Raw genomic sequence first — 22496 nt, 5'->3', positions numbered from 1 at the left:
GGAATCCAATGTAAAGTATACTTAAAAACTGAGACTCAGACCAAAGTAAGCCCACCATATTGTAGATATAATGTTTTAACTTAAATGTAAGGTGCTCAACTCGATCAAATGGATGGAAAAGGACAATTTTATACGATGAGGAAAAAAAAAAGGAAACCTACCGTTTGTCTCAACCACAATTCCTCGTACCTTAACCACCTATAAGTCTATAAACGCTCCACGTACGTGTGCATGCGTCTATATTATTATGTGTGTACTCCATCTAATATCTATTTAAAAAAGAATAAATTTTTAAAAGGATTAATTACTATAAACTCCTCGGATAAACTCCGAATGATGATGGTTACATGTTAATTTCTATACGAGCTCATTGTGCAGTTGCGATGCACAAATCACCTAACCTCGAGGTGTGAAATAACTAGTGTCATCTGGCATGGGATAAAATTTCATGAGCACGAGAATGAGTAGATGAGGAAGTAACAAAAAAACCATTTTATGGTCGATAACATTCCCGACTATCTTATTTTAGAATATTCTATTCAGTCCAATTCAAATTGGGTTTATATATATATATATATATATATATATATATATAAATTTGTATTCCAACCCATGTGTTTATAATTCCACAACAAACGCAAATTAGGCAGAGTTTGGCAAGATTCATTCACAAATCACAATACCTAGGTCAAGAAATGCCTAATTAAAGCTGAAATGGTTCCAAATTACAAGAAAACAAACGTGCTTACCGAGTTAAAACGATGCCCATTTGACGATAGTTTACGGTTCTGGTTGCCAATAATGCAATTGATTTGCAGAATTAACGCGAAAAAGAATGACTTTTTTAGGGTTTGTGGCCTGCATAATTAAGTTTAAAGGATCAAAAGTAATTAGATTAAAGGTGAAAGCACTTAGCTCTATGCACCATCATAAACTCTCGATGACAGATTGTTGTGATTAGGCGGCGTACTTAATTAATTTATTTTTTCCTATAAAGTTTTTATAATTTTAAAATAATTTCACACAAAATTACAGTGTTTAATTCTAAATTTGATAGCCTTCGGTGTGCACTATATAAAACCTCCAGACTAACACAGAAGTCTACAAACAACGATAATCAAATAAATAATTGACGATGTTTAATTTGGTTGATGAGACAGCCTCTCATAGTTAATTACTCTTGTCACGATCGGCCACTATATACTTTAAGCAACTTGCATTAAAATCAATTTACAATTAAGTTTTTCCTTTTTACGAAGATCTTTCTTTAATTTACATAAATTAAATTGAAAAGTCACCAACTAATTAGCCGTGCCGTCGGCTGATGTTATTTTCAAATTTCTCATTTGTTTTTTGGGATTTATATATCCAGTTAGAGTAATACGAGTACTATAATCAAATCCGTCCAAGATTATATATAATCATCCATAACAAAAAGTAAGATATAATAACAAAATATAAATGATATTTTTGTAATTTCATATTTAACATTCAATCTCCCCCACGACTTGAAATTTTCTGAAAATAATTAATAATAACTACATTCGATGGAGAATTATTATTTGCACTCCACATTTTGTTGCACACACTTCACTTTATCTGTATTAATAAAGTGGAGTACAAACAACAATAAATGGAGTGCAAATAACAACCTCATTCGACAACCTAAGAAGTATATCTTTTCCAATATAAATAATTAAACTATCATTCAAATATTCATTTTTCATTGGATGCATATTAGTTATATAATATTAATTACGACTCCAATTTATTTTTCTCTTAATATTTTGACATGGCACATGACATATCCGGCTCGTATATTATGATACATGTTCGATATAGCACGAGTCAATTTTTCGAATTTTCCATATAATATAGTCATACGCATTTATATCAGCAATTCAAATATTGTTATGAAATACTATTACCAAATATCAAATACTTATTTTGATTTACATTATTAAATAATCAAGTAACATGCCATATGAGACATGTTAGGATCAAACATTTTTTGTTTTATTAAGAATTATAACCATTTTTAACATTATAACATCAATATTTTTTTCGTCAGAAAAAAAACATCAATATTTTAAATCATACAACAGCTCAAACATCACATGTTCATCGGAGATCACTCATCTACCGCATACAATTATATATTACACTCCAACAACACGCGCCAATAATTTTTTTTAAATATATCGAGATTAATCGCTTATTATTAGACCAAAATGTATAGTTGTTAATCAAGACACAACTTTAATTCCTTATACTCGTGACAACGCAGATTGCACTTATTTGGATACTAATAAGTTGGTTTGTTAGGCTCATAAGCTCATAGATGCGTGTGTTTATTTGCTAGCATTATCTAATATCTCTTAAAGACCAGTCTTATATTTTCCTACCATCAACCATGCATATTCCCACCAAAGAAAATATTACCCATTAATATCTAACATAACTTTTTTGTACCCACCTAACCAATCAAATCAAGCGGCATAAAATCAGCAACTAAACGTATGAAAACTTCTCAGGAGATTATCAATCACGTTACTACTCTCACTCATGCACGATTAACCTATTAAAAATATAAATATATCGATATATCCTTTAATAAAATGAATTAAACCAACACAGCCGAGAGAGCACCGAGAGTGCAATACAAGTGATTGCCACAAATTAAAGTGATTGCTTTGAAGAGTTGGCTTTTTTAAGTGTCGCCACTTCCATTATTGTTTATATTAAATAAAACTGGAAAACAACAATATTTACAGCAAATTAAAGGAAGTATTTAAATAAAAATTGTACTTTCTATTCACAAGTCTATGTGAACGGTACCCAATTAACCAATAATAAGAAGCATATTTGGAGTGTGCAGCAGCTCAAAATATTAACCTGCTTTAAATTGGTCAGCTGACTCCACGGCCCAACTCAAAGCCAATGTGCATCCAATTATCTTGTTCCCATCTCTTTAATTTCTACACTATGAAATATAATATTTGGTATGATTATTTTTAATTTATCCCTTAGATTATTATATCCACTTCTCGATTCATGCTTGTCATATATTTTTTTTTAATGACAAAGGGCATATTGTCAATATTTTTCACGTATTTATTGAGTAAATCTTAGATATGTGTAGTTGCAAACTACACACATCAGTAAATATGCAAAAAACTGCAGACACACTTAAACAGATACGGTTTTTGTGGGATTTAATTAATGTGAGACTTTGATCACAAACTTCACACACTCAATCAACTCAATTCTCCTGCATATTATGCATGTCATATTTGATTATATCTTTTCAAGAAATACTTTTAAAACAATATAAGTATTTTTTGAAGGAAAAAAATATCAACCCAAATATATTCTTAAATCATTATTATTTTTTCAACATTTGGACCAGATTGGATATGACGCGCACATGAAAATATATATGGGATACGCTAAAAAGTGACGTAACTTATAATGAATTCACATGATTTTGTCTGTTCAATTCAACAATCCCATCTCCCCATTAATTATTTAACACATCGCTACTCATAACCGTGAAACATATCGACACCTTTCCACCACCCATGATTGGCACAAAATTTTGATAAATCAGTGGACCTATTTTTAAATAGGCTTATAAAAATGATTTTCATCTTCTATATCATTAGATGAAATTCCATTTTGATAATTTAAATCATTATCTTTTTATTTTGTGATTTTAACCATTTTTCTGACATATCACTAATGTAGAGTCAAAATGTATAATATCATATCAGCATTTTCGATTTCAAAATATAAACATACATGATTAAAATTGAAATTTGATAATATATATATATATATATATTAATAATATAAAGAATAATATTCACAAAGAAACAAACATACATGATCAAAAATATTATTTTTCTTACAAATATATAATTGTGAAAATTATTCAACACTAGATTACGGTCTCTCGGATCTATATTCATAGAAGAGTCAAACCGATCCATATGTTTTATGAAAAATAATATTTTTGACATAAAAAATAATACATTTTCATAAGACATGAGTTCGAAGATCTATCTCACAAATTTAACTTGTAAGACTGTTTTATAATAATTTTTATGATTAGTAAATAGTCTGTTACGAATTTTAAAATACTTTCGAAGGACAACCACTCATAAGGATGTAGTCCAAATAGTTGAGATTTATTCAAACCTTATGTAAAATTAAATAAGGAAAGTCGAGTGGTTAAAGTAATCCATACCAGAATTTTTTGTTTGTTCTAACTGCAAGTTCAATTGTTATTTATGTGAGTGTGTGTCTATATATATAAAATTTAATATGAAATACGGAATAATAAATAAATAACTGATTGAATTTCTGAGAGCCACTAAATATGCTTGTACCTTCAAATATAATCAACCATCGTCTGCTCCACAAAAGAATACATGGCCAAAAATGCTACATTTTATTTCAAGCGGATGATCGCCTTGACATATGCTAGATTATTATGAATTAGTATTAGCTTACGTGGAGCAAACAATTTTAAACTGGGAATAATAATTTTCAAATTAAACTCTCCGTTTAAAAAGTATTGCTACCCCAAATTTATCCATGAGTGAGTCTCATGTGAGACCGTCTCACGGATTATAATCTGTGAGACGGGTCAACTCTACCCATATTCACAATAAAAAGTAATACTCTTTGCATAAAAAGTGATACTTTTTCATTGGTGACCCAAATAAGATATCCGTCTCACAAATAATACCCGTGAGACCGTCTCACACAAGTTTTTGCCTAAAAAATAATACTCATTTATAAAGATTTTTAAAATAAATATATTCTCAAGAATTTATATAAATTGTGTTTCTAATTAAATTTTAGTTCAAATAAATATTGTCATGATAATATTTTGACAATTTATTTTTTTTCACGTTTTTATGAAGCTTGGATTAATTATAACATGACTAAACTTAGGGGTGATACACCTTATTGTATCGTATAAAAAAAATGCATTTCGTATGTGTTATTGTACCGAAAATTTCGGTATGGTAAATTCGTGATTATTGGATACATAACAAATAAACATTGAGACTTGGATCAAACTTAATCCTAAAAGTTAGCTCAAGAGAAAATGATTGTACAAGCCTATATATGCAACTTCCAGATATTTTATCTAACCGATGTTGGACAACTAACATACATTCATCATGCTTACGAATGAACATTGGAGCGTGAATTTTACAAATGACTCGACTATGTGCAGAACGAGTGAGTCAACTATGGACAGTCCAATACATAACGGTAGAATCCGAGCTCTGATACCATATTTAACTCAACCTCAAAAGCTAACTCAAATAATAATGTCGAAATCCGTATATTTAATTTTCAATAATTTTATCTAGTCGATGTTTGACAACTAACAATGGCCCGCCATCAAATCTTGTTGGAAAGAAACTCGCTTTTCGCCACTCTTAAAAGTCCTTGGATGCGTTCGACATCTCTATGTGGATGAAGGATGAACAGAGCAGCAAAGGCTTTGAGTTTTTTGCAACACGCACCTACGTGGTATGGAACGAGAGAGTCAAACTTGTGCAAACAATGACAAGGTCGGAAGAGATCCATCTTATCTCTATAGTCACCATTGCCGCGGAAATCAAACCTGAGTCATCATTGCACGTCATAATAATACAAGTTTTACAGTTAAATAAAACAACTAAACAACGAAGCTGATTCATCAAATGCTCCATCCCTCTCCACTCCTTATCCTCACACCTCATCATAATAATATTACAAGAAACAAAATACCTAAACTTAAATTAAAATACAATCAAAGGAAGTGAAGTTGATTTTATATATGATCTTTACATGGTCAAAAACGTGGTGTTTTATCACTCTGCCAAACTCAACTTCTAAAACTCTCTGGGGTCGACAAAAATAGACAAGGCAGGAGGTGACTTTGTCCAGTCACCCACTGCTCCGTCACTGTAGTCTTCTCCCAACCGTTTCATGCACCACAAGTCCTCCGGGCACGATAGACTTTTCCAATGTGGGATCCCGAACCTGAGCGGCTCCCGGCTAGCCACCTCCGTGGCCACCACTTCACAGTCATGTTCCTTCGCAAGATTGTGGGCCATCCCACATAAAGACTTTATAAGCTTAACAGCATCTGGGCCTTCACCTCCAAGTCCATACAAGAAATGGAACCCAAAAGGCCTAAAAACTTCGGGCACCGACGGCAAACCCAACCAGGGCAAAGCCCGGTCTACAGCACGAGTAGTCTTAGCCAATGCCTTCTTCACGCGCGACGCGCCGCGGACCTCGAGCCGGAACACGTCCTTACAGTTCCACACGCTGAGCACAGCCCACGACTCCGGTGGGCTGGCGAGAAACTCGGCGGTGCCTGGCCATGACTCGGCGGAGTACGACCCTCTCGGTACGGCGAGGAACGTCCCTAAGCTGAGTTTATTATTCAAGACAGAGTCGATATCCCGTGGGAAAAATTCGGTGGTTGAGAACCGGCGGCGGTAGAAGGCCTCGGCGTCGGCGCGGTCGAGCATGATGACCGTGACCCTCTTGTTGATCTTGACAAGATGGGCGAACACGGGCTGGACTAGAATGGAAGGTGTACGGAATCTTGAATAGCCACATTTTTCAGTGAAGAGCTTGACAGATGCTTCGTTGTCATTTTCAGTAGCCATATATGAATATTCAGCGCCGTTTTCTCCGAACCATCGCTCCATTTTCCGCACTAGCTTCAACCCAATTCCCATTCTCCTGCAAGCGTCCAAAAACAGTAAACAAATATTAGAAAACCGATCGTCCCCACATGTAAAAAGAAGTAAACTTTTAGACAGCAAGCACTATTCTTTTCTCTTTTTTTTTGAGCGTGTGCGCGTAAATAACCAAGGAATATTTAAATGTCATCCAAACAATAATTAGTTGAGCCACCATCCATTTTTGGAATACCACTCGATGAATCGTGGTCTATTCTTGAATGAGACAAGATTTATAACGTGAGACAAATTCGAGTGAGGAGCAAGAAATGGAAAAGTATGGGATTTTTTTTTATTTTATTTACCGGTTAGAGGAGGAGACACGGAGGCCTAAAATATAGGCAAGTTTAGTGTACACAGGGTGGGGTTGATTAAGTTTCGTGGGGCAGTTATTGCCGTTTCGGGGGAGCTTCTTCCCGCAAGTAACGGTTTTGATGCAACCCCTGATCATCCCGACTATTTCTCTCCTCCCCTTATCTTCTTCTCCGCCGCCCGCCACCACCATCTCCGCTACCTGAGATGTCCTCGAAATAAAGCCCACTGATGAGTTTCCAAAACAATGATGCTGAACAGTTAGCAGAAAGTAATGTAGGAAGTGATGTTACTGACCAGCATAAGGTAGGCGGGAGAGTGGCGGACCCTGCAAATGGGGTCTCCCAAGAGGTCGGTGAATAGGGAGAGCTTCCCACTGGGCCCGACCTCACACCTATTCTCCACTTCCTCCACTGCACGACAGTCTTTCTTCGCATCATATTCTCTCACCACCACCGCCGCCGCCGCCATGCCACCATCCAAAACCATTTTTTTCAAGATGAAGGCTAAAGATAGCAGCTTTTTCTCAAGGCCACTAAATTATGGGTGCTGTATTAAAGTGTGATTGAATTTGGAAAAGCGACGGACGAAAATCTTATCGAAATATGGAAGATGCAAATGATTTTAAAGCAAAAAAAGCCTGGAGAAAGGACAGCCCAAGAAAAGGAACGAGAATCTTGATCTTAAAATTTCTATAAGGCTACTGTATCAGTATTCAGTGCGAGAGGAATCATCTAGCTTAATCATTCATTTAATTTCTCGCTGAGCTATAATTTTCAGAGCAGTGCGGCCATTTTATACTTGAATTTCGGAGTGCCCACCCGGATCATGGACCCATTCTATTTGTGATCATAAATTATATTTTTTTTAAAAAAAAAAAGCATCGTAAATTTTAATTGAAAAACTCAAAATTTTTAATGCCAATCAATGGATATGCAAAAAATTTAAATTATAGAAAAATCTTAATGAGGGACAAATTACAAAGATCGGGCTTTTTTGGTTGCTAGTAGATTCATTAAGTGCAGAATGATAAAAAGACAATGATGATTAATCAAAAGAACAACAAAACAAAATTTGGACAGTTTTATGACTCCACTGTTATTGCATATATTCCAAAATTTGTGCGTACACGAAAGAGTAGCTTTCATCTGTATACTCTCCTTCAATACTAGCTTCTTCCAAGATGGTTTTATCGACGATAATATGTTTTATAGAACATAAATTTTTCGAACGTTAATGTGATACGAATGTAAATTCAAATGTAACCTCGGGGATTTTGCATTAAGCATTGGCATTTGCTTTAGCTAAGAACGTCGTTTTACTTCAAAACGGCACATTCACGTGAAGACTTTTGAGTTTAACTTATCACTTGAAAACCTTTTTGGAGAAGTCCGTGTCTATTCCTTTTCCGTGTCCCTTCGGCTCTAGCTATCTGTTAAAATCCGACGACATACCAATATTAAATTAATCATTTCATTATTTTGATTTGAAATATTTACAATACTAAAAATTTAATAATATTAATTGTTCGAAATTCAAGAATATTACTAGAGTAACCTCTTTTGAAAAACAAAATAATTTTATCTTATTAAATTTATGGGAATCATTACTTGATTAAGGGGTATTAATTTTACTTAAGTCAGTTTTCTCATAGCACCAAATCGTTAGAACATATCAGATATGAGTATCTAAAAACAATGTTAAGGGATATTAATTTTAAATAAAGTCAATTTTTTTATTTCTCAAAATCGTTAGACCGCGTGACATATCCGTATCTCATAATACATATATATATATATATATATATATATATATATATATATATATATATATATATAAATATATAAAACGCTTCTTATATCACGAATTCAAATATTACAACAGGACAACGTCGTTAAATATTTGAGGTATAGTCATGACCATTGGGTCTAATTACATCGTCTCTCTCAAATTTAGAAGAGACCCGTGGATTCTAAACCAAATAACCCAACCTTTTAATAAAGTAAAACAGGTATATATTAACTTATTTCCTGAAAATCAATTAAGTTTTTTTAATTAATTGGGATGATTAATCATAACAAAGAGGGCCGGTTATGTAAAAATGGCGGCGGTGTCTGCGCAGTATTTACAACAAATGGCAGTTTTGTGTCTCTCGGTGGCCCCAACAATTATTCATTTATTACAATTGCCATCGTGACCCCATCTATAATCATTACCCATCCTTTTAATTTTGCTTCTGAGATTACTTCCCATTTTTATTATATTTATATATTATATATATATAAATAGATTCCACAAAAATATAAAAATTTATAGTGAATTTAATTAGCGATCCATCTGAATTTACACTATCCAATAAAATAAGGATTTAGCTATATTATACATGCATGCATTATCCATTACGTAATATCCCCTAAAAATAGGTGTATTATTTGGTTTCAGCTTTCACCCATAAATTATTTATTTTGCTATCCACATTCTCTATTAGATTATATCTCCAGAGGTTCTTCTTATTCTAAATTTAATTTTTCAGTAAGTTGTTTGATAAAATAGTATAAGTCAAAAAATATAACTGGAAACAAAAAAAAAAAAAAAAAGATTCCAATCCTGGCTCAATCAATTTCCATTTGGTCAACAATCTCATTCAATATTTTTCTTCTAACCTAAATGTGATGTTAGCGACACCAAAACTTGAAAGAAATATTTCTCTTTTTTTTTCTGCGAATTAGACTCTCGTCGGCATCGGATTGAGAAGATTAGTGGTGGGGAAACTAGAAGAGAAGAGTATGTCGACGGAGGCCGACTTCTTCTTGCTATTCTTCTAGCAATTGTAGGTCTTGTGACTTTTGTGAATCTTAAGCTAAGGAAGGCTATCGGATTGTTGCTATTTTCATCAGTATACACTCGGAGGATATAATGTGAAAACCACACGTTATTAAGGACAAAATAAATGTATTAATCATCAAACAGTTTTGATAATGATTGGTTTTTTAGGAAGTGCGGAGGTTTGTCGTAATTAAATTGTCATTCATTTTCATTTGGTAACTATAGCTAGTTAGTGGGGATATTATATATCACGCCTAATTATTAATTAACTCAAGGGAAATATAGTTTGTATATTTGTTTCGTATGATTAAATTAATTATCTTCAAATCTATGGGACTATCCATCCAACACCTCGAGAAAAATGTAAGGAAATAGCTTAATTATTATTGAAATATACATTTCTATAACTCAGATGCCAAGGCATATAAAATATATTATTTGGAATATAAATGAAGTTTCGAACTAAATTAAGAAGAAAAAATCATCAATTTAAGAGATAAAAAGATAGTTTTTAAATGCTATATAATTGCTACATGGACATATATTGAAAATGGAACCACTAGAAAAAAGAAATGAGGTGACATTAAGATGTTGAAAGAATGAAATATATTAACATTAATAATTGTACTCTTGACCAACAATCTTATATGTTTGTGACAACATAAGAATTATGAATGTTGCTATCATTGATGTTGGTGGATTTTACTTGTCCTTCCGTAAAAAATATTCTGCATTATTATGATTTTGTCCTCAAATTTTTTAAAATATAAGGACGACATAAATTATTGGCCTTTATTTTATATTTTTTTTCAAATGATTGAAGTCTTGTATCTAAAATTTTTGGAATATAAAAGTTAGAAATACTAGTAAAGATATACCTCTTACTTTTTAAACATAAGGATAATAATGAGGTGGTGATGTAAATGATACAACTCTAATTTATTTTCATCAGAAACATGTCATCATCTCCGTCTTTTCTATTTATAGAATCGATTATTGGTTATTATTTCTGATGTTCAAAAAAGAGATAAAAATAACTAGGGATTCTTTATCCCTGTATCAAAACTATATTTATAATTCGGGGGATTGAGGACGAAGATCATGATCTCATCTCTACTCATGCCCGCTTCGGGGAATTTGAATTTACCCTGAACCAGAATCCGATAAATGTCTTTGTTCGAGACATCACTTGCGAGGTCCCAAATCCAGGAGTGAGATTTTCATCCCTATTATAAACCGTACAGTATTAAAAATATGAAATGTCAATTATTATTGTAAATAAGGAAATTGTTGCACCTCTTGATAAATTTCTCTTCACTTTATTTTTTTGGATTTACAAAAAAAAAAAAAAAAAGACATAAATCGTACATTCCCACAAATATTTTCTAATTATTTTTTTTATATTATTAATAACATACTATATGTATATGTCATATCGACATACTAATTTTTTTTTTGGAGTTGAAAGTATCTGAAAAAATATTTTTTTATAGACCTGAAAAAGTAGCATCAACTATGTGGAATATGTACCACCAAAAAATCAATAATTATACATTAACATTAATTTATAAACTTTTTCACTGCATGCGTGGTCCAAAAATCTGAAACCCTTTGTATACTCGACAAAAACTTGCGTTAGACAATCTCACGGGTCGTATTTTGTGAGAAATATATCTTATTTAGGTTATCCATGAAAAGGTATTAATTTTTATGGTAATAATATTAATTTTTATTATGAATATCAGTAGAGTTGACTCATCTAACAGATAAAAGATTTTTGAAACTGTCTCACAAAATACCTACTCAAGATACTCCTATTATTGAATTTAATTGTTCCTAAACTTAATAAAATAATGTTATTTATCAATATCATTTATTACGTAATTGGCATATTGCCCCACTTAAAAAACCCATTGTTGGGACCATGCAACCAAAAATTATATTTATTCCACATTAATGCACCTACTGATGGATATGAGACAACATCAGCATATAAACGAACACGCACCTCTCGAACTTATAGATCTAAAAGTTCGACTCATTAACACCCAGATAGTTGTACTATGTGTTACAACGAAAATAAAGAAATAAAGTTATGTCTTGTCTAACAACTATAATTTTTGACTCAGTGATAAATACTTAATTTTAATATTATTTAAAAGCAAAATTTGTTGCAAACTTAATTTTATTTTATAATTTTTAAAATTCAGTCACTAGTAATTTTTGGCGCGGACATGATATTCGATAAAATTTAATAATAAATAGTGAAGATATTGAATACAAAAGTACATCAAACATGTGAAGGCCCATACAGAATGAGATGAATGTGTCTAAATTATAATAATTTACTTATATGAAAATGAAATAAATTTAAATTCCAAATTTCTTCTAGGACAAATTAATTTATGCAATTTTTTTTTTAAAAAAAATTTATTGATCAACACAATATTTTTTTGTCATTTATATTATAGTCATTCAATTTTGATTATTCAGGTTGTAAAATTTAAGTTTTTTTTGTCTTTGTAATTTTTATTTTATTTTTTAGTTTTATTCATTTTTCGACATGTCATTGATGTGACACGATGCGATACTAATATGTGCAATATCACAATAGTGTTTCTACTGACGGAAAACTAAAAATTATTTTAAAAAGATATATATTTATATATATACGATTAAAATTGAAATTTAATAAAATAGAATATCAAAATCACAAGATAAATTTGTAATTTTTATTTGAATCTGATAAAAATTATTTTTCTATGGAATCTAATCAAAATTAAATTATTTAACTGAAATTGTAATTTTTCTTTGAATCTGATCAAAATTATAATTTTCCATTGAATCTAATCAAAATTAAATTATTTAACTGAGTCTAGCGGTGAATTAAACAAAAAAATCTATCTAATATGGTATTTTCTCTCATATTATGTCATTATGTGCGGTTTAGGGATCCGTGCTAATTACTCCAACTTGTTTACCCTATACTAATTCTTAATATCCTTCAACTTACAAACATTTTATAACCCATTATTAAAAAAAATGGTAAAAATTTATTACCTAAACATAAAAATAAAATATTTGACAGAAATGGGTAGACAAAATCCTCGGTTCATAATTACAGAAATCTTGTACCCTTTCTCGTTATTATATCGATTGTACTAACGTTTCATAAAATTTTACTCAAATCATATTCGAACATGAACAAAGGAAGACAAAAATTGTAGGCCTACTTCCGAACATTAATCCCTTGGAGCATGCCATGCCCACGTCTCTTCTTTTGTTTTCACTACTTAATTATTAGCACACATTTGTTACTTTTTTTTAAAAAAAAAATTGGTAAATAGAGTTGGCAATTATCTGTTAAATTTACGTGAATAAATTGACTAATAATAAGAGACTTAATTGATTAGTTGACATATTTCGTAAAAGGCAGAGCGATATGAACGGATAAATATCACAAAGTTCAACGAGCTTATTAGGGAAATTTTTTATACATTCGGGCAGAATAATGTGCCTAGATCGACAAGAATTTAGAAAGAATCACAATTTGTTTGAGGAAAAGGGGATCGTGTCTTAATTAGATCCCTTGTAAAGTAAGATTTGACCCAAAATCAGAAGTTCGACTGGCTCGAGGATTATGGCGAAAGTTTGGATCGAGGGACGAGAATTTGTAAACTAATGTTTCTATTTGTGATGATTCCTATTGCTTGAAGAAATTATTCTTTAAAAAAAGTGAAAATGGTGTGGGCAATTGTCCACCAAGTTAATCATATGTGGTGTCACGAAGAATTTAAATTTCAACCGGCAAAAATTGATTCTTTATCTGGTCTGAGGGATTAGGAAATTGACCACACAAGGAGACCTCTGTTTCTGTCTCTTTGTTGTTTCTTTTGAAGTTTGACACTTTACCATCATGTATAAAAACCTAGATAAAATCAATCACCATACACTTCAGTTCCGGATGATCGAGGTGTCAAGTCATTGAACATTGTTTCATATTAATTTGTAAGATATGTGGTCGAAAGTCTCCGATTTTTTAGGTTGTGCTTGGATTGATATGTTCGAGACGAGATATTTCAAATCCATTCATTTCAAAGTCGAAATCAATTTCAAATTCATTTGATAAAAGCAATTGTAATGGATTTCACGTATACAAAGACGAGGTGTTTTCCCTCTTAATCAAATCTATATATCTGAATATCCAAGAATCGGGATTTGATCGTTATTTCCAACAGGCAGTTACTTCCTTACAACAATGTTCATCTCAGTAACTCCACCAGTCACCACCAACTTGCAATTTTGTAGAAATCAAATTCTGACATTTGGTTGTAATACTAATATTATATGATCAAATACTCGTCTTTCATATATAATTATTGCTCAGTAGGTACACTTTTGGATCGACTCCTTTAATGTTTCTCAAAATTAACTTGATAAAAATCTCATTCATGCTCCACACGTGAAAAAGACGTGTAATATGTATTTTATTACTAAATTCAGTTGTCTAGAATAAATGGCATTGGCCTCATGTCCATATTCCCAGATGCAGTAGTCCAGCTTTGGATGTTGGAAATATGCAGAAGATGGATGAAATTAACCTCGGAAGAAAAGTAATTATATATATATATATATATGAAGAAAAGTAATTATATATATATATATATATATATATATATATATATATATATATATATATATATATTAATTACGTATAGCAGGGGAGACAAGATATATGTTCATGGATCTAGTGTAGATTTGGTTTAGTGCTTGAGAAATGTGTTGTGGGGACGTATTTGGGAAGGGCTGAGGAGCTGTCAATTCTGCGTTTTGTTTTTTATGTGCATAGTTTTTGACATTTTCTACGCCAAGTGTCCGACTCCCCTGCATGAGTCAAATCCCTGTTTATATTCATAGTACATAGATGTGATTGTGTGTCTGTATTTTTTATTCCCAAAGTTCAGGTTCGTTTTTTGAAGTGATTTTTTTTTTTTGAATAGTTGTTTTTTTACAATTTTGATTTTTTGTGGTGTTAAATTTCAATTTTAGTATATATATATATATATATATATATATATATTTTTTTTTTTTTTTTTTTGTAATTTTATTTATTTTTTTCGATTTGACTCTTATATGTATAGTGTTATATTTACTGTACGATGAAAAATAATTGAAATGGTCAAAAGTCAGAAAACACAAGAATTATCCAATTTTGTTTCCCCATGTACATGATTTTAGGCCGTTGGTGTCAAAATCGGACTTTGGCTCAGGTATGACACTTGTGGAAAAGAGTGTTCATGATATATCAAGAAATTTTGGACATTTCACTCACGTTGGGCATTCAACGCTGCAACATGAATTGCAATGTATAAATTCAGAGGACTACCCAATTGGGAAATACATGTAAAATCCATGCAAACATTGGACTAATCAATGTCCATATAACCTATCAACACATGTTCACAAGAAAAATCAAATTCTCGTATTGTCACAAAATAATAAAATTAAATGATATTTGAGTAGAGTTGAGATGTCTTGTATGAATGATCGAGAATATTTCGTATCCACCCGTGATGAAATAATTTTACTTATCTATAATTTTATCTCGAGTCACTCACACACTGACACACATATGTGATGAATTATAAAGTTAACATATTATATTATTAGGAATTATATTTTTGCATAATTTTTAGTTTCGTATCATCACCAAATATATTTACCACATGTGTTCATACATAGGGAAAATTTGTAAAAATGAGTAAAAATGAGTTCGGTTCTTAAATTGACAAGTTATGGATTTTATTCATTTACTTATCAAATGGTGGTTTTCATCTAATAACTTGATTTTTTTTTTCTTTTCTCTCTGGAATCATTGAATCCAACGTATATTGTTTATTTGACATCAATACTTACCTACGTGGCTCATGTTACTATAATAACAAAATGAAAATTCTGTTTCCTCGTATTTTGAAATATTGATTGTTGTTGTTTATTTTTTCCTTAGCTTAGATGGATTTTAGTGTGTAATATGTATTTACATTATATGAGTAATCGATGTCAAATAAACAATATTTGTTGAATATAGTGCTTTCGAGAAAAAAAAAAACCAAAAACAATCTAATTTACGGTATGATATCCAAATTTTGAAAAGTTACAAGACTGAAATCTAAAACAGACCAATTTTCATTATCAAAATCATATTTTTAACTAAAAATAATTGTGTAATTTTTTATTTTTATTCTTCATCATGTAAATTGTCGAAGTTTGACATTTACATAATAACCTTGTTTTATTTCACTTTTTATATTTTTTTCGTTGAAATTCAATGTGATGTTGAATATTGCTAGTGTAACATCAAGATATGGCTAGTATGGTGTTGGATATTATTATTAATAAATCTGACACCACGTTATCAATCCAAAAAAAAAAAGGACTAGACGTGAAAAACAACGTATACAATGGATCAAAATTAAATTTTGACAATTTACGAGTCTTAAAGGGTAAAAAAATCTCATAGGATGATATAATTAAAAATATGAAACATGTAAATTACTAGCTCAAAATTTGGCATACTTCACCAGGAACTTCGTAACACGTCCTTTGAGAATTCAACAAACCCCAAGTATTATTCTAAATTTAGGATCCGATAAACGAGATTATAAGGAGGAGACAAGGAAGCATTTAAATCAGTTTTTTTGCGCATAATTACGTACATGTGTCCATTTTGTTCATTAATCGAGCTCTCTTTTGTGGGGGTGGCGTTTATTTTTTCTTGATCATTTTATAATTATTCTATAAACTAAACATTGATGATGTAATTATGTTTCATGTCTGATTCGATTCATGCATGACACCATATAAGTTATTACAACTGTTTTTGCGCATACGGTGGATATATACACAGCTCGCCATGGTCATGCATGCAAAATATGTAGCCAACCTCGACCGATCAAGGCAAAAATCGTCTAGCCAGTTTATGCCATCTTTTGTTTTTGTTTTTTTTTCCGGTTGAGACATTTCACATGCTGTTGAGACCTTTCGTCTGCCCTGGCTTTTGGAGCTTCGTCTGGGGGATGTGCCAAGCCTAAAAGACACACTGAAATCCACTTTCTCCTACATCTCTGCATATTTATGTTTCCTGCACATCTGTTCCTACTTCTTCCGCTGATAAAGTTCAGTTATTTTTCGGTTCGCTAGCTAGCATAGTGATTTGTGCGACATCACCGCTGGTCTGCTCGTTATATCCTGGGAAACAGACGTCCTCTGGAATCTCGAAACACATACCGAAGGGGACGAATCTGTTTTAAGAAAACCATATCGCTAGCTGTAGGCCTCTATTTGTTTTTGCTTTCTTTTGCACGATAATCATACTGTAAACAACACACTTGTTTCGGTTGTTGCGCGCTGTATCTTTACGAATTCATTTCTATGCTGCTATTATTCGAATTTTTTTTTGTAACAATGTAATGATCATTTGTTTTATGCATTTTACAATTTTAATTATGTAAGTAGATTTTTTTAAGTTATGTAATTTGTCAAATTTTGATTTTATCAGTAATTTGATTTGTTTGATTTTTAGTCTTTTTCTCTAACCAACTAAATTCAACGAATAATACTTATTTGACAACGATGTTCCCTATATGGGACGACTCAAATGGAAAAAAAACATATATTACACAGATCAAAATTTATCTAAACGAAAAATGAAAGGAAATGACAAGTCGTTTTTCTCTTATTTCGAAATATGGAGTGTTTTTTTGCTTTATTTTTTGTTTAGATTGAATTTAATATTTGTAACATCGACTTTTTTCTTGACATAAGAATCATATCTGAGATTGTCGATGTAAATAAGCAAGATTCAATTGGTTTTCTGACTTCCCGTGAAACAAAACCAGAAGAACGATACTTTACTTTTGATTTTTATAATAATTTCAGATAATGGATAGATAGATATATAGATACATACGGTACGTAGTTGTACTTGCGGGAGCCTGATTCGCACTCAACCATAAAATAAAATTATATTTGTATAAAATCGAACACAATCCAACAAAAGCTTCAGTTTTAGATTACGGCAGCAGTACCAGAAATCATGCATGGCAGGATCAGGCCTTAAATTCTGCTCAGCCACATCATGCGCCAAAATTAAACTGGGCCGTCGTTCGTGTTTCTTCGGGCTGTTGGGCCACTTGAGTTAAAGGGCGTACAAGTGAGGCTCGTGAAACGTAAATGGGCCGATCTAATTCTCGATCTAAAGAATCTAACCATTAAACTTTTTTAATTTGGTTCTACACGGTTTTTGGGTTTGGTTTTGTATTTAAAGAAATCGAACCGTAAGTACTTGGTTCACTTCTAATAAATTTGAAAAATACAAAGCCTAAACAAGAGCACTATATCAAAATTTATACGAAGCCTGCATGATTTGATTGGTTGTGTTTGTTGTAAAAGAATAGATGATTTTTTCATGTTACTCATATGAGTGATGTTTTTATCTACTCAGCACGTGACACGGTCATTCGTTCAACTATGATGTATTGATGAGTATTAATGATTAATCTCTCGGTTCACATATCATGTCCTAAATAAATAAGAACATTACCCATATGAATATCATTTACCAAGCTGAGATGGAGATACTAAATCTTAGTGGAGATGGGTCAAGCACCAAAGAAGGATACATCTAGCTAGTTTTTAGGTAATATGATACAACACAAACAATAAGATATGATTGCCTTTTCGAACTATCGACATTCAAAATAAGTTCGAACCACCGATTATCTAATATGGGGTGATGCATTGGTGTATTATAGGAAAATAAAGTTATACTTCTACTCACAACTATAATTTCTATTTATTTGATACTCTATGACTAGGCTTATCAAGGTTAGGCTCAATATAGATTTTGGACGATCGGTCCAGATACTCTCCTATAAATATTGTTTAATTCATTTATTCACTATATTGACTTTTAGCAGCACTTTTAACTGCTATTTCATTATGTTCTCGGTCTTTGACTTGAATGTCGGAGGGGCTATATCGGGGCACTCTTCCGACTCTTTTCTAACGATCTTCTTCGTGATTTCAGGCCTAGAGTAAATTTGAATTCTGTATTTGAATTAGTCTCACCTGCTGAAACCAGATCCTAGATTTACACTGAGTATCATTAGTCATAAACACTTTATCTGACAAATAGTTTATAGTTTTTTTCTACTGAAATTTAGAATAAATTTCAGTTCAAATCAATTTAAGATGTAAGTCATGACTATATTGGAATCGAAATTATAAAAAAAAATACCTTTTCATGGAATTGGAATGAGAACTATAAATTATAGAATCATAATCAAGAATCGTGACCCAAGTACCTCTAAAGATTATATTTAAGAAAAAGAAACCAAATCAAAGTAATCCAATGTTTTTATAAACCTCGTTCATATGTCTCTGTCGATATTTTTTTCGATTATATATTAATTAAATAAATAAAAGTTGCCGGAAAAATAAAATAAATAAGTAATTTAATATTATGTCGGCGGAGCAAGTGGTCAACATCTTGGAAAAGCAAAGGCAGATGCATACAAAAACGAGAAACATCGAAGCAAATATGGCCTCGCGGCCAAATTAATGTTTTTTCCTTTAATGATAATACGACCATCAAATTCTAGTGTTGAATTTCACGCACAATTACAGTCTAATCCCTTCAGGGTTAGAACATGGATGGGGTTAGGGCTCCTCTGCATGGGTCTCTTCGCAGTCTTCCCATGTTACCATCGACCCGGCAGGTGAGCTCTTTTGCTTTGTTTTCGTTCCAAGAATTATGGATTATGCCAAATTGGCTCCCGCTTAGTCGTGTAAAAGAGCTATAGTTTCTTTTTAGATTTTATGTTTGTGGGCTAGTCGAAAGTGTGATGTGTTTGATTGGAAGTTGGACGTTCTTTTAATAATAATGGAATTTGCAGGCATTGAGAAAGTGGCGGAAACGATTAAGGATTCTATACCGAAGGTGGAATGGGATTTTGAGGGGATTCATTATTTTGATAACGGTCCACTCACTGTTCAGTATCTTTTTGTGTTGGACGCCTTTAATTTCTGTTTCTGGCCAGGTATTTTGAACTCAACTTATCATTATAGCTGCTCTAAAACAACTGTCTGTTTTGTTCTTGTCGTGTGTTTGCTCGTCCAATGATGAATTTAGTGGTCTCCTTACACAGCCATTTCTGCTTGTGTGTTGTTGTTCATCAACTAACAAGAAGAAAATAAAGAAAAACAATACTTTGATCATGTAACATCCAAATGGCTGTGACAGAAAACTTATAAACACTAGAACCGGTATTTAAATCTATATTTTCATCGCTCTTTGTATCCAATATCGAGTTGTTCAATTCAACTGTTGTTGTTCTGTCCATCTATGTTTTTTCGATAACTACATTTTTAACATATTTTATGATATATGGCTTGATCGGTATATTTAATTCTGAAAAATTAGTTTCTTTCTTCAATCCTTTCTTTGGCAGATAAGGAATTAAAATATGATCATTTGGCTGCCGGATTGAAGGAAGCTCTTCGGAATAACAAGTCTGCGTTCGATGCAGATCAGCTGCAAAAGTACACTGGTCTAATTCTGCCTACACCTTTCATTCTCAACCTTGTATTTACTAGATTGTCTCATGGTTGCGTCAGGAGTTCTCTTTCTCTAGAATGCATGTAGACAAGTAAAATTTACCTGATTATCTTCAAATTTGTAAGGCTGAATAGGTTCCTACAAGTCTCTGTGTTTTTTTAGTTATAATTTACCCGAGTAACCATTTATTTTGCCACACTTTCTAGAAATATTTAACCTTACATCATCTATCCTTCCACTGTTTCAATGTTTCCTCTTCATAGAATTTTAGAGAAAACCATTTTCCTTAGGTCCTGAACTATGTAAAATGTTGAAATGGTCAAGGCCTTTACCTTTGGAGGATTAACGGGTGCGCTTACTGCATGAGGTGCAAATTTAAATCTTTTAGTTCAGTTCCCTTTTGTTCTTCACGTTGCTTTAATTTTAAGGGTTTTTCCCCTTAAAACACTATTTTGGTTAAGTTGCTTATTTTATCAACCGGTTGCTTAGGTGGGATTTGAGCTTGAGAGATCTTTTGAGGGGAAAGCGTCAAAACTTGTGGAATCTTGTGAGAAATCAGCCGCCAAGCTTGTGGCTCTCATCAGCCAACATTTTCCCGGTAATGATGGAATGTTGACTTGAATAAGGAGAACGCGTACAGCTCTAACTTACAGTCAAGTCTTTTTATCTTGGGTTACAATAATTGCTAAAATGAAGTATATGATAAAGTTTTGGCAATGTTGCAGGATTCCGTGACCACACGGTGTACAAAGGTCACCAGGTTTTTCTGTATAAAAGGGCTCAGATATTTGCTGCAGATTTATGGGGATCTTTCAAGGGTCAACAATTTGGTGAATTTAATGACATTGAATCTGTGACAATGTTTGCAGACTATATTGTCCCAGCAGTACTTCAACAGCTCGGAGTTTTAAAATTTAGCAGTGCATTATCACATGCTATAATGGCTAATGTTGAGATCCATTCTGGAAGCGAGGAGGAGGTAGAGCTGCGAGCATGTTCAGTACATGCTGTGGAGGAAATAAGGGAGTCGATCCACAGGAAATCAGGAAAGCATGTCAGTTTTTTCGATCATAGTACATTTTTCACTTCTTCCTTCTATTCTAATTACTATGCAAATCTGATATATTATATTGGAGGTATATGTTCTCGTATCCATAGTTTCCATAGCTTCAACATAATTTTTTGGGGGACAAATTTAAAATAACTTTTGAGCAAGAAGAGTTGCATAAAAAGCAGGGATTACTCTCTGTTAGCTCGAGAAGAAATTTATGCTTGACCCTTTTTCTTTGAAGCACAAATCTGAGTTAACTTTCTTCTCATGCAGGTCTTGAGTGTCGAGTTGGATCTCTGGTTATGGGCATTTGGGATCCAGTGTTCTTCTCTTCAACATCATCGAACACTCTCTATATATTATTGAGTGGACCATATGATTAGTCGAGATTATTGGCAGATTTTTCTTTAGGATTTTTGTTAATGTCGCCGGAACAATGGTGACGTTGTGGGTGATAATTTTAAGCATCTTATCAGAAGGATCATTTTCTCGCTATTTGCATGCAGATTAAATAGTTAAAAACTACTATTCATGGCGTGCTCAAGTTGCTATATTACATGTTCTAGCATTTCTGGAGTATTAATGATCACCTCACCCGTATCTTGATTTATTATTGGATTCTATTTGTGCATGCTAGTCTTTAATCAACACAAAAAATATTGGATTTGTTGGGTTATTTTTTTTCAGTCTCCTAATTAGCCAGCAAACATAACGTTTCATCATGAACCATTCCAGCATATTTACCTACTGTTATCATCTTATTTCATACCCCGGCTGTTTCCTTGATTGTGGTCAAGCTGTAGCTCAGGGATTTTTGGTGGTGCGCAAGTTTCCATCATAAGGGCACTGTGGGAGGCCTGGAATCCTCACAAGTCTCGGTCCAGTAGGCACATTGCCCCTTTTTGGACGAATATCCTGCTCGGAAATA

General features: G+C 32.4%; 1 protein-coding gene and 1 pseudogene across 1 annotated transcript; one reads left to right on the top strand and one right to left on the bottom strand.

Moving 5' to 3' along the window:
• Positions 1 to 5697: 5697 nt before the first annotated feature.
• Positions 5698 to 7881, bottom strand: LOC140822627 (probable N-acetyltransferase HLS1). The gene is made up of 3 exons (XM_073183434.1): positions 7371 to 7881; positions 7067 to 7275; positions 5698 to 6762 (listed from the first exon to the last, which is right to left on the bottom strand). The coding sequence occupies exons 1-3, from the start codon at positions 7560 to 7562 to the stop codon at positions 5898 to 5900; spliced, it is 1266 nt and encodes a 421-aa protein (XP_073039535.1). The 5' UTR covers positions 7563 to 7881; the 3' UTR covers positions 5698 to 5897.
• Positions 7882 to 18767: 10886 nt separating this feature from the next.
• Positions 18768 to 22104, top strand: LOC140822638 (uncharacterized; annotated as a pseudogene).
• The last annotated feature ends 392 nt before the right edge of the window (positions 22105 to 22496 follow it).

This window comes from Primulina eburnea, unplaced genomic scaffold (genome assembly GCF_022965805.1).
Source record: "Primulina eburnea isolate SZY01 unplaced genomic scaffold, ASM2296580v1 ctg973_ERROPOS1174311, whole genome shotgun sequence".
In the NCBI taxonomy this organism is placed as follows: Eukaryota; Viridiplantae; Streptophyta; class Magnoliopsida; order Lamiales; family Gesneriaceae; genus Primulina; species Primulina eburnea.
Note: the sequence above shows the minus strand (reverse complement) of the source record. Positions and strands in the feature narration are given on the sequence as shown.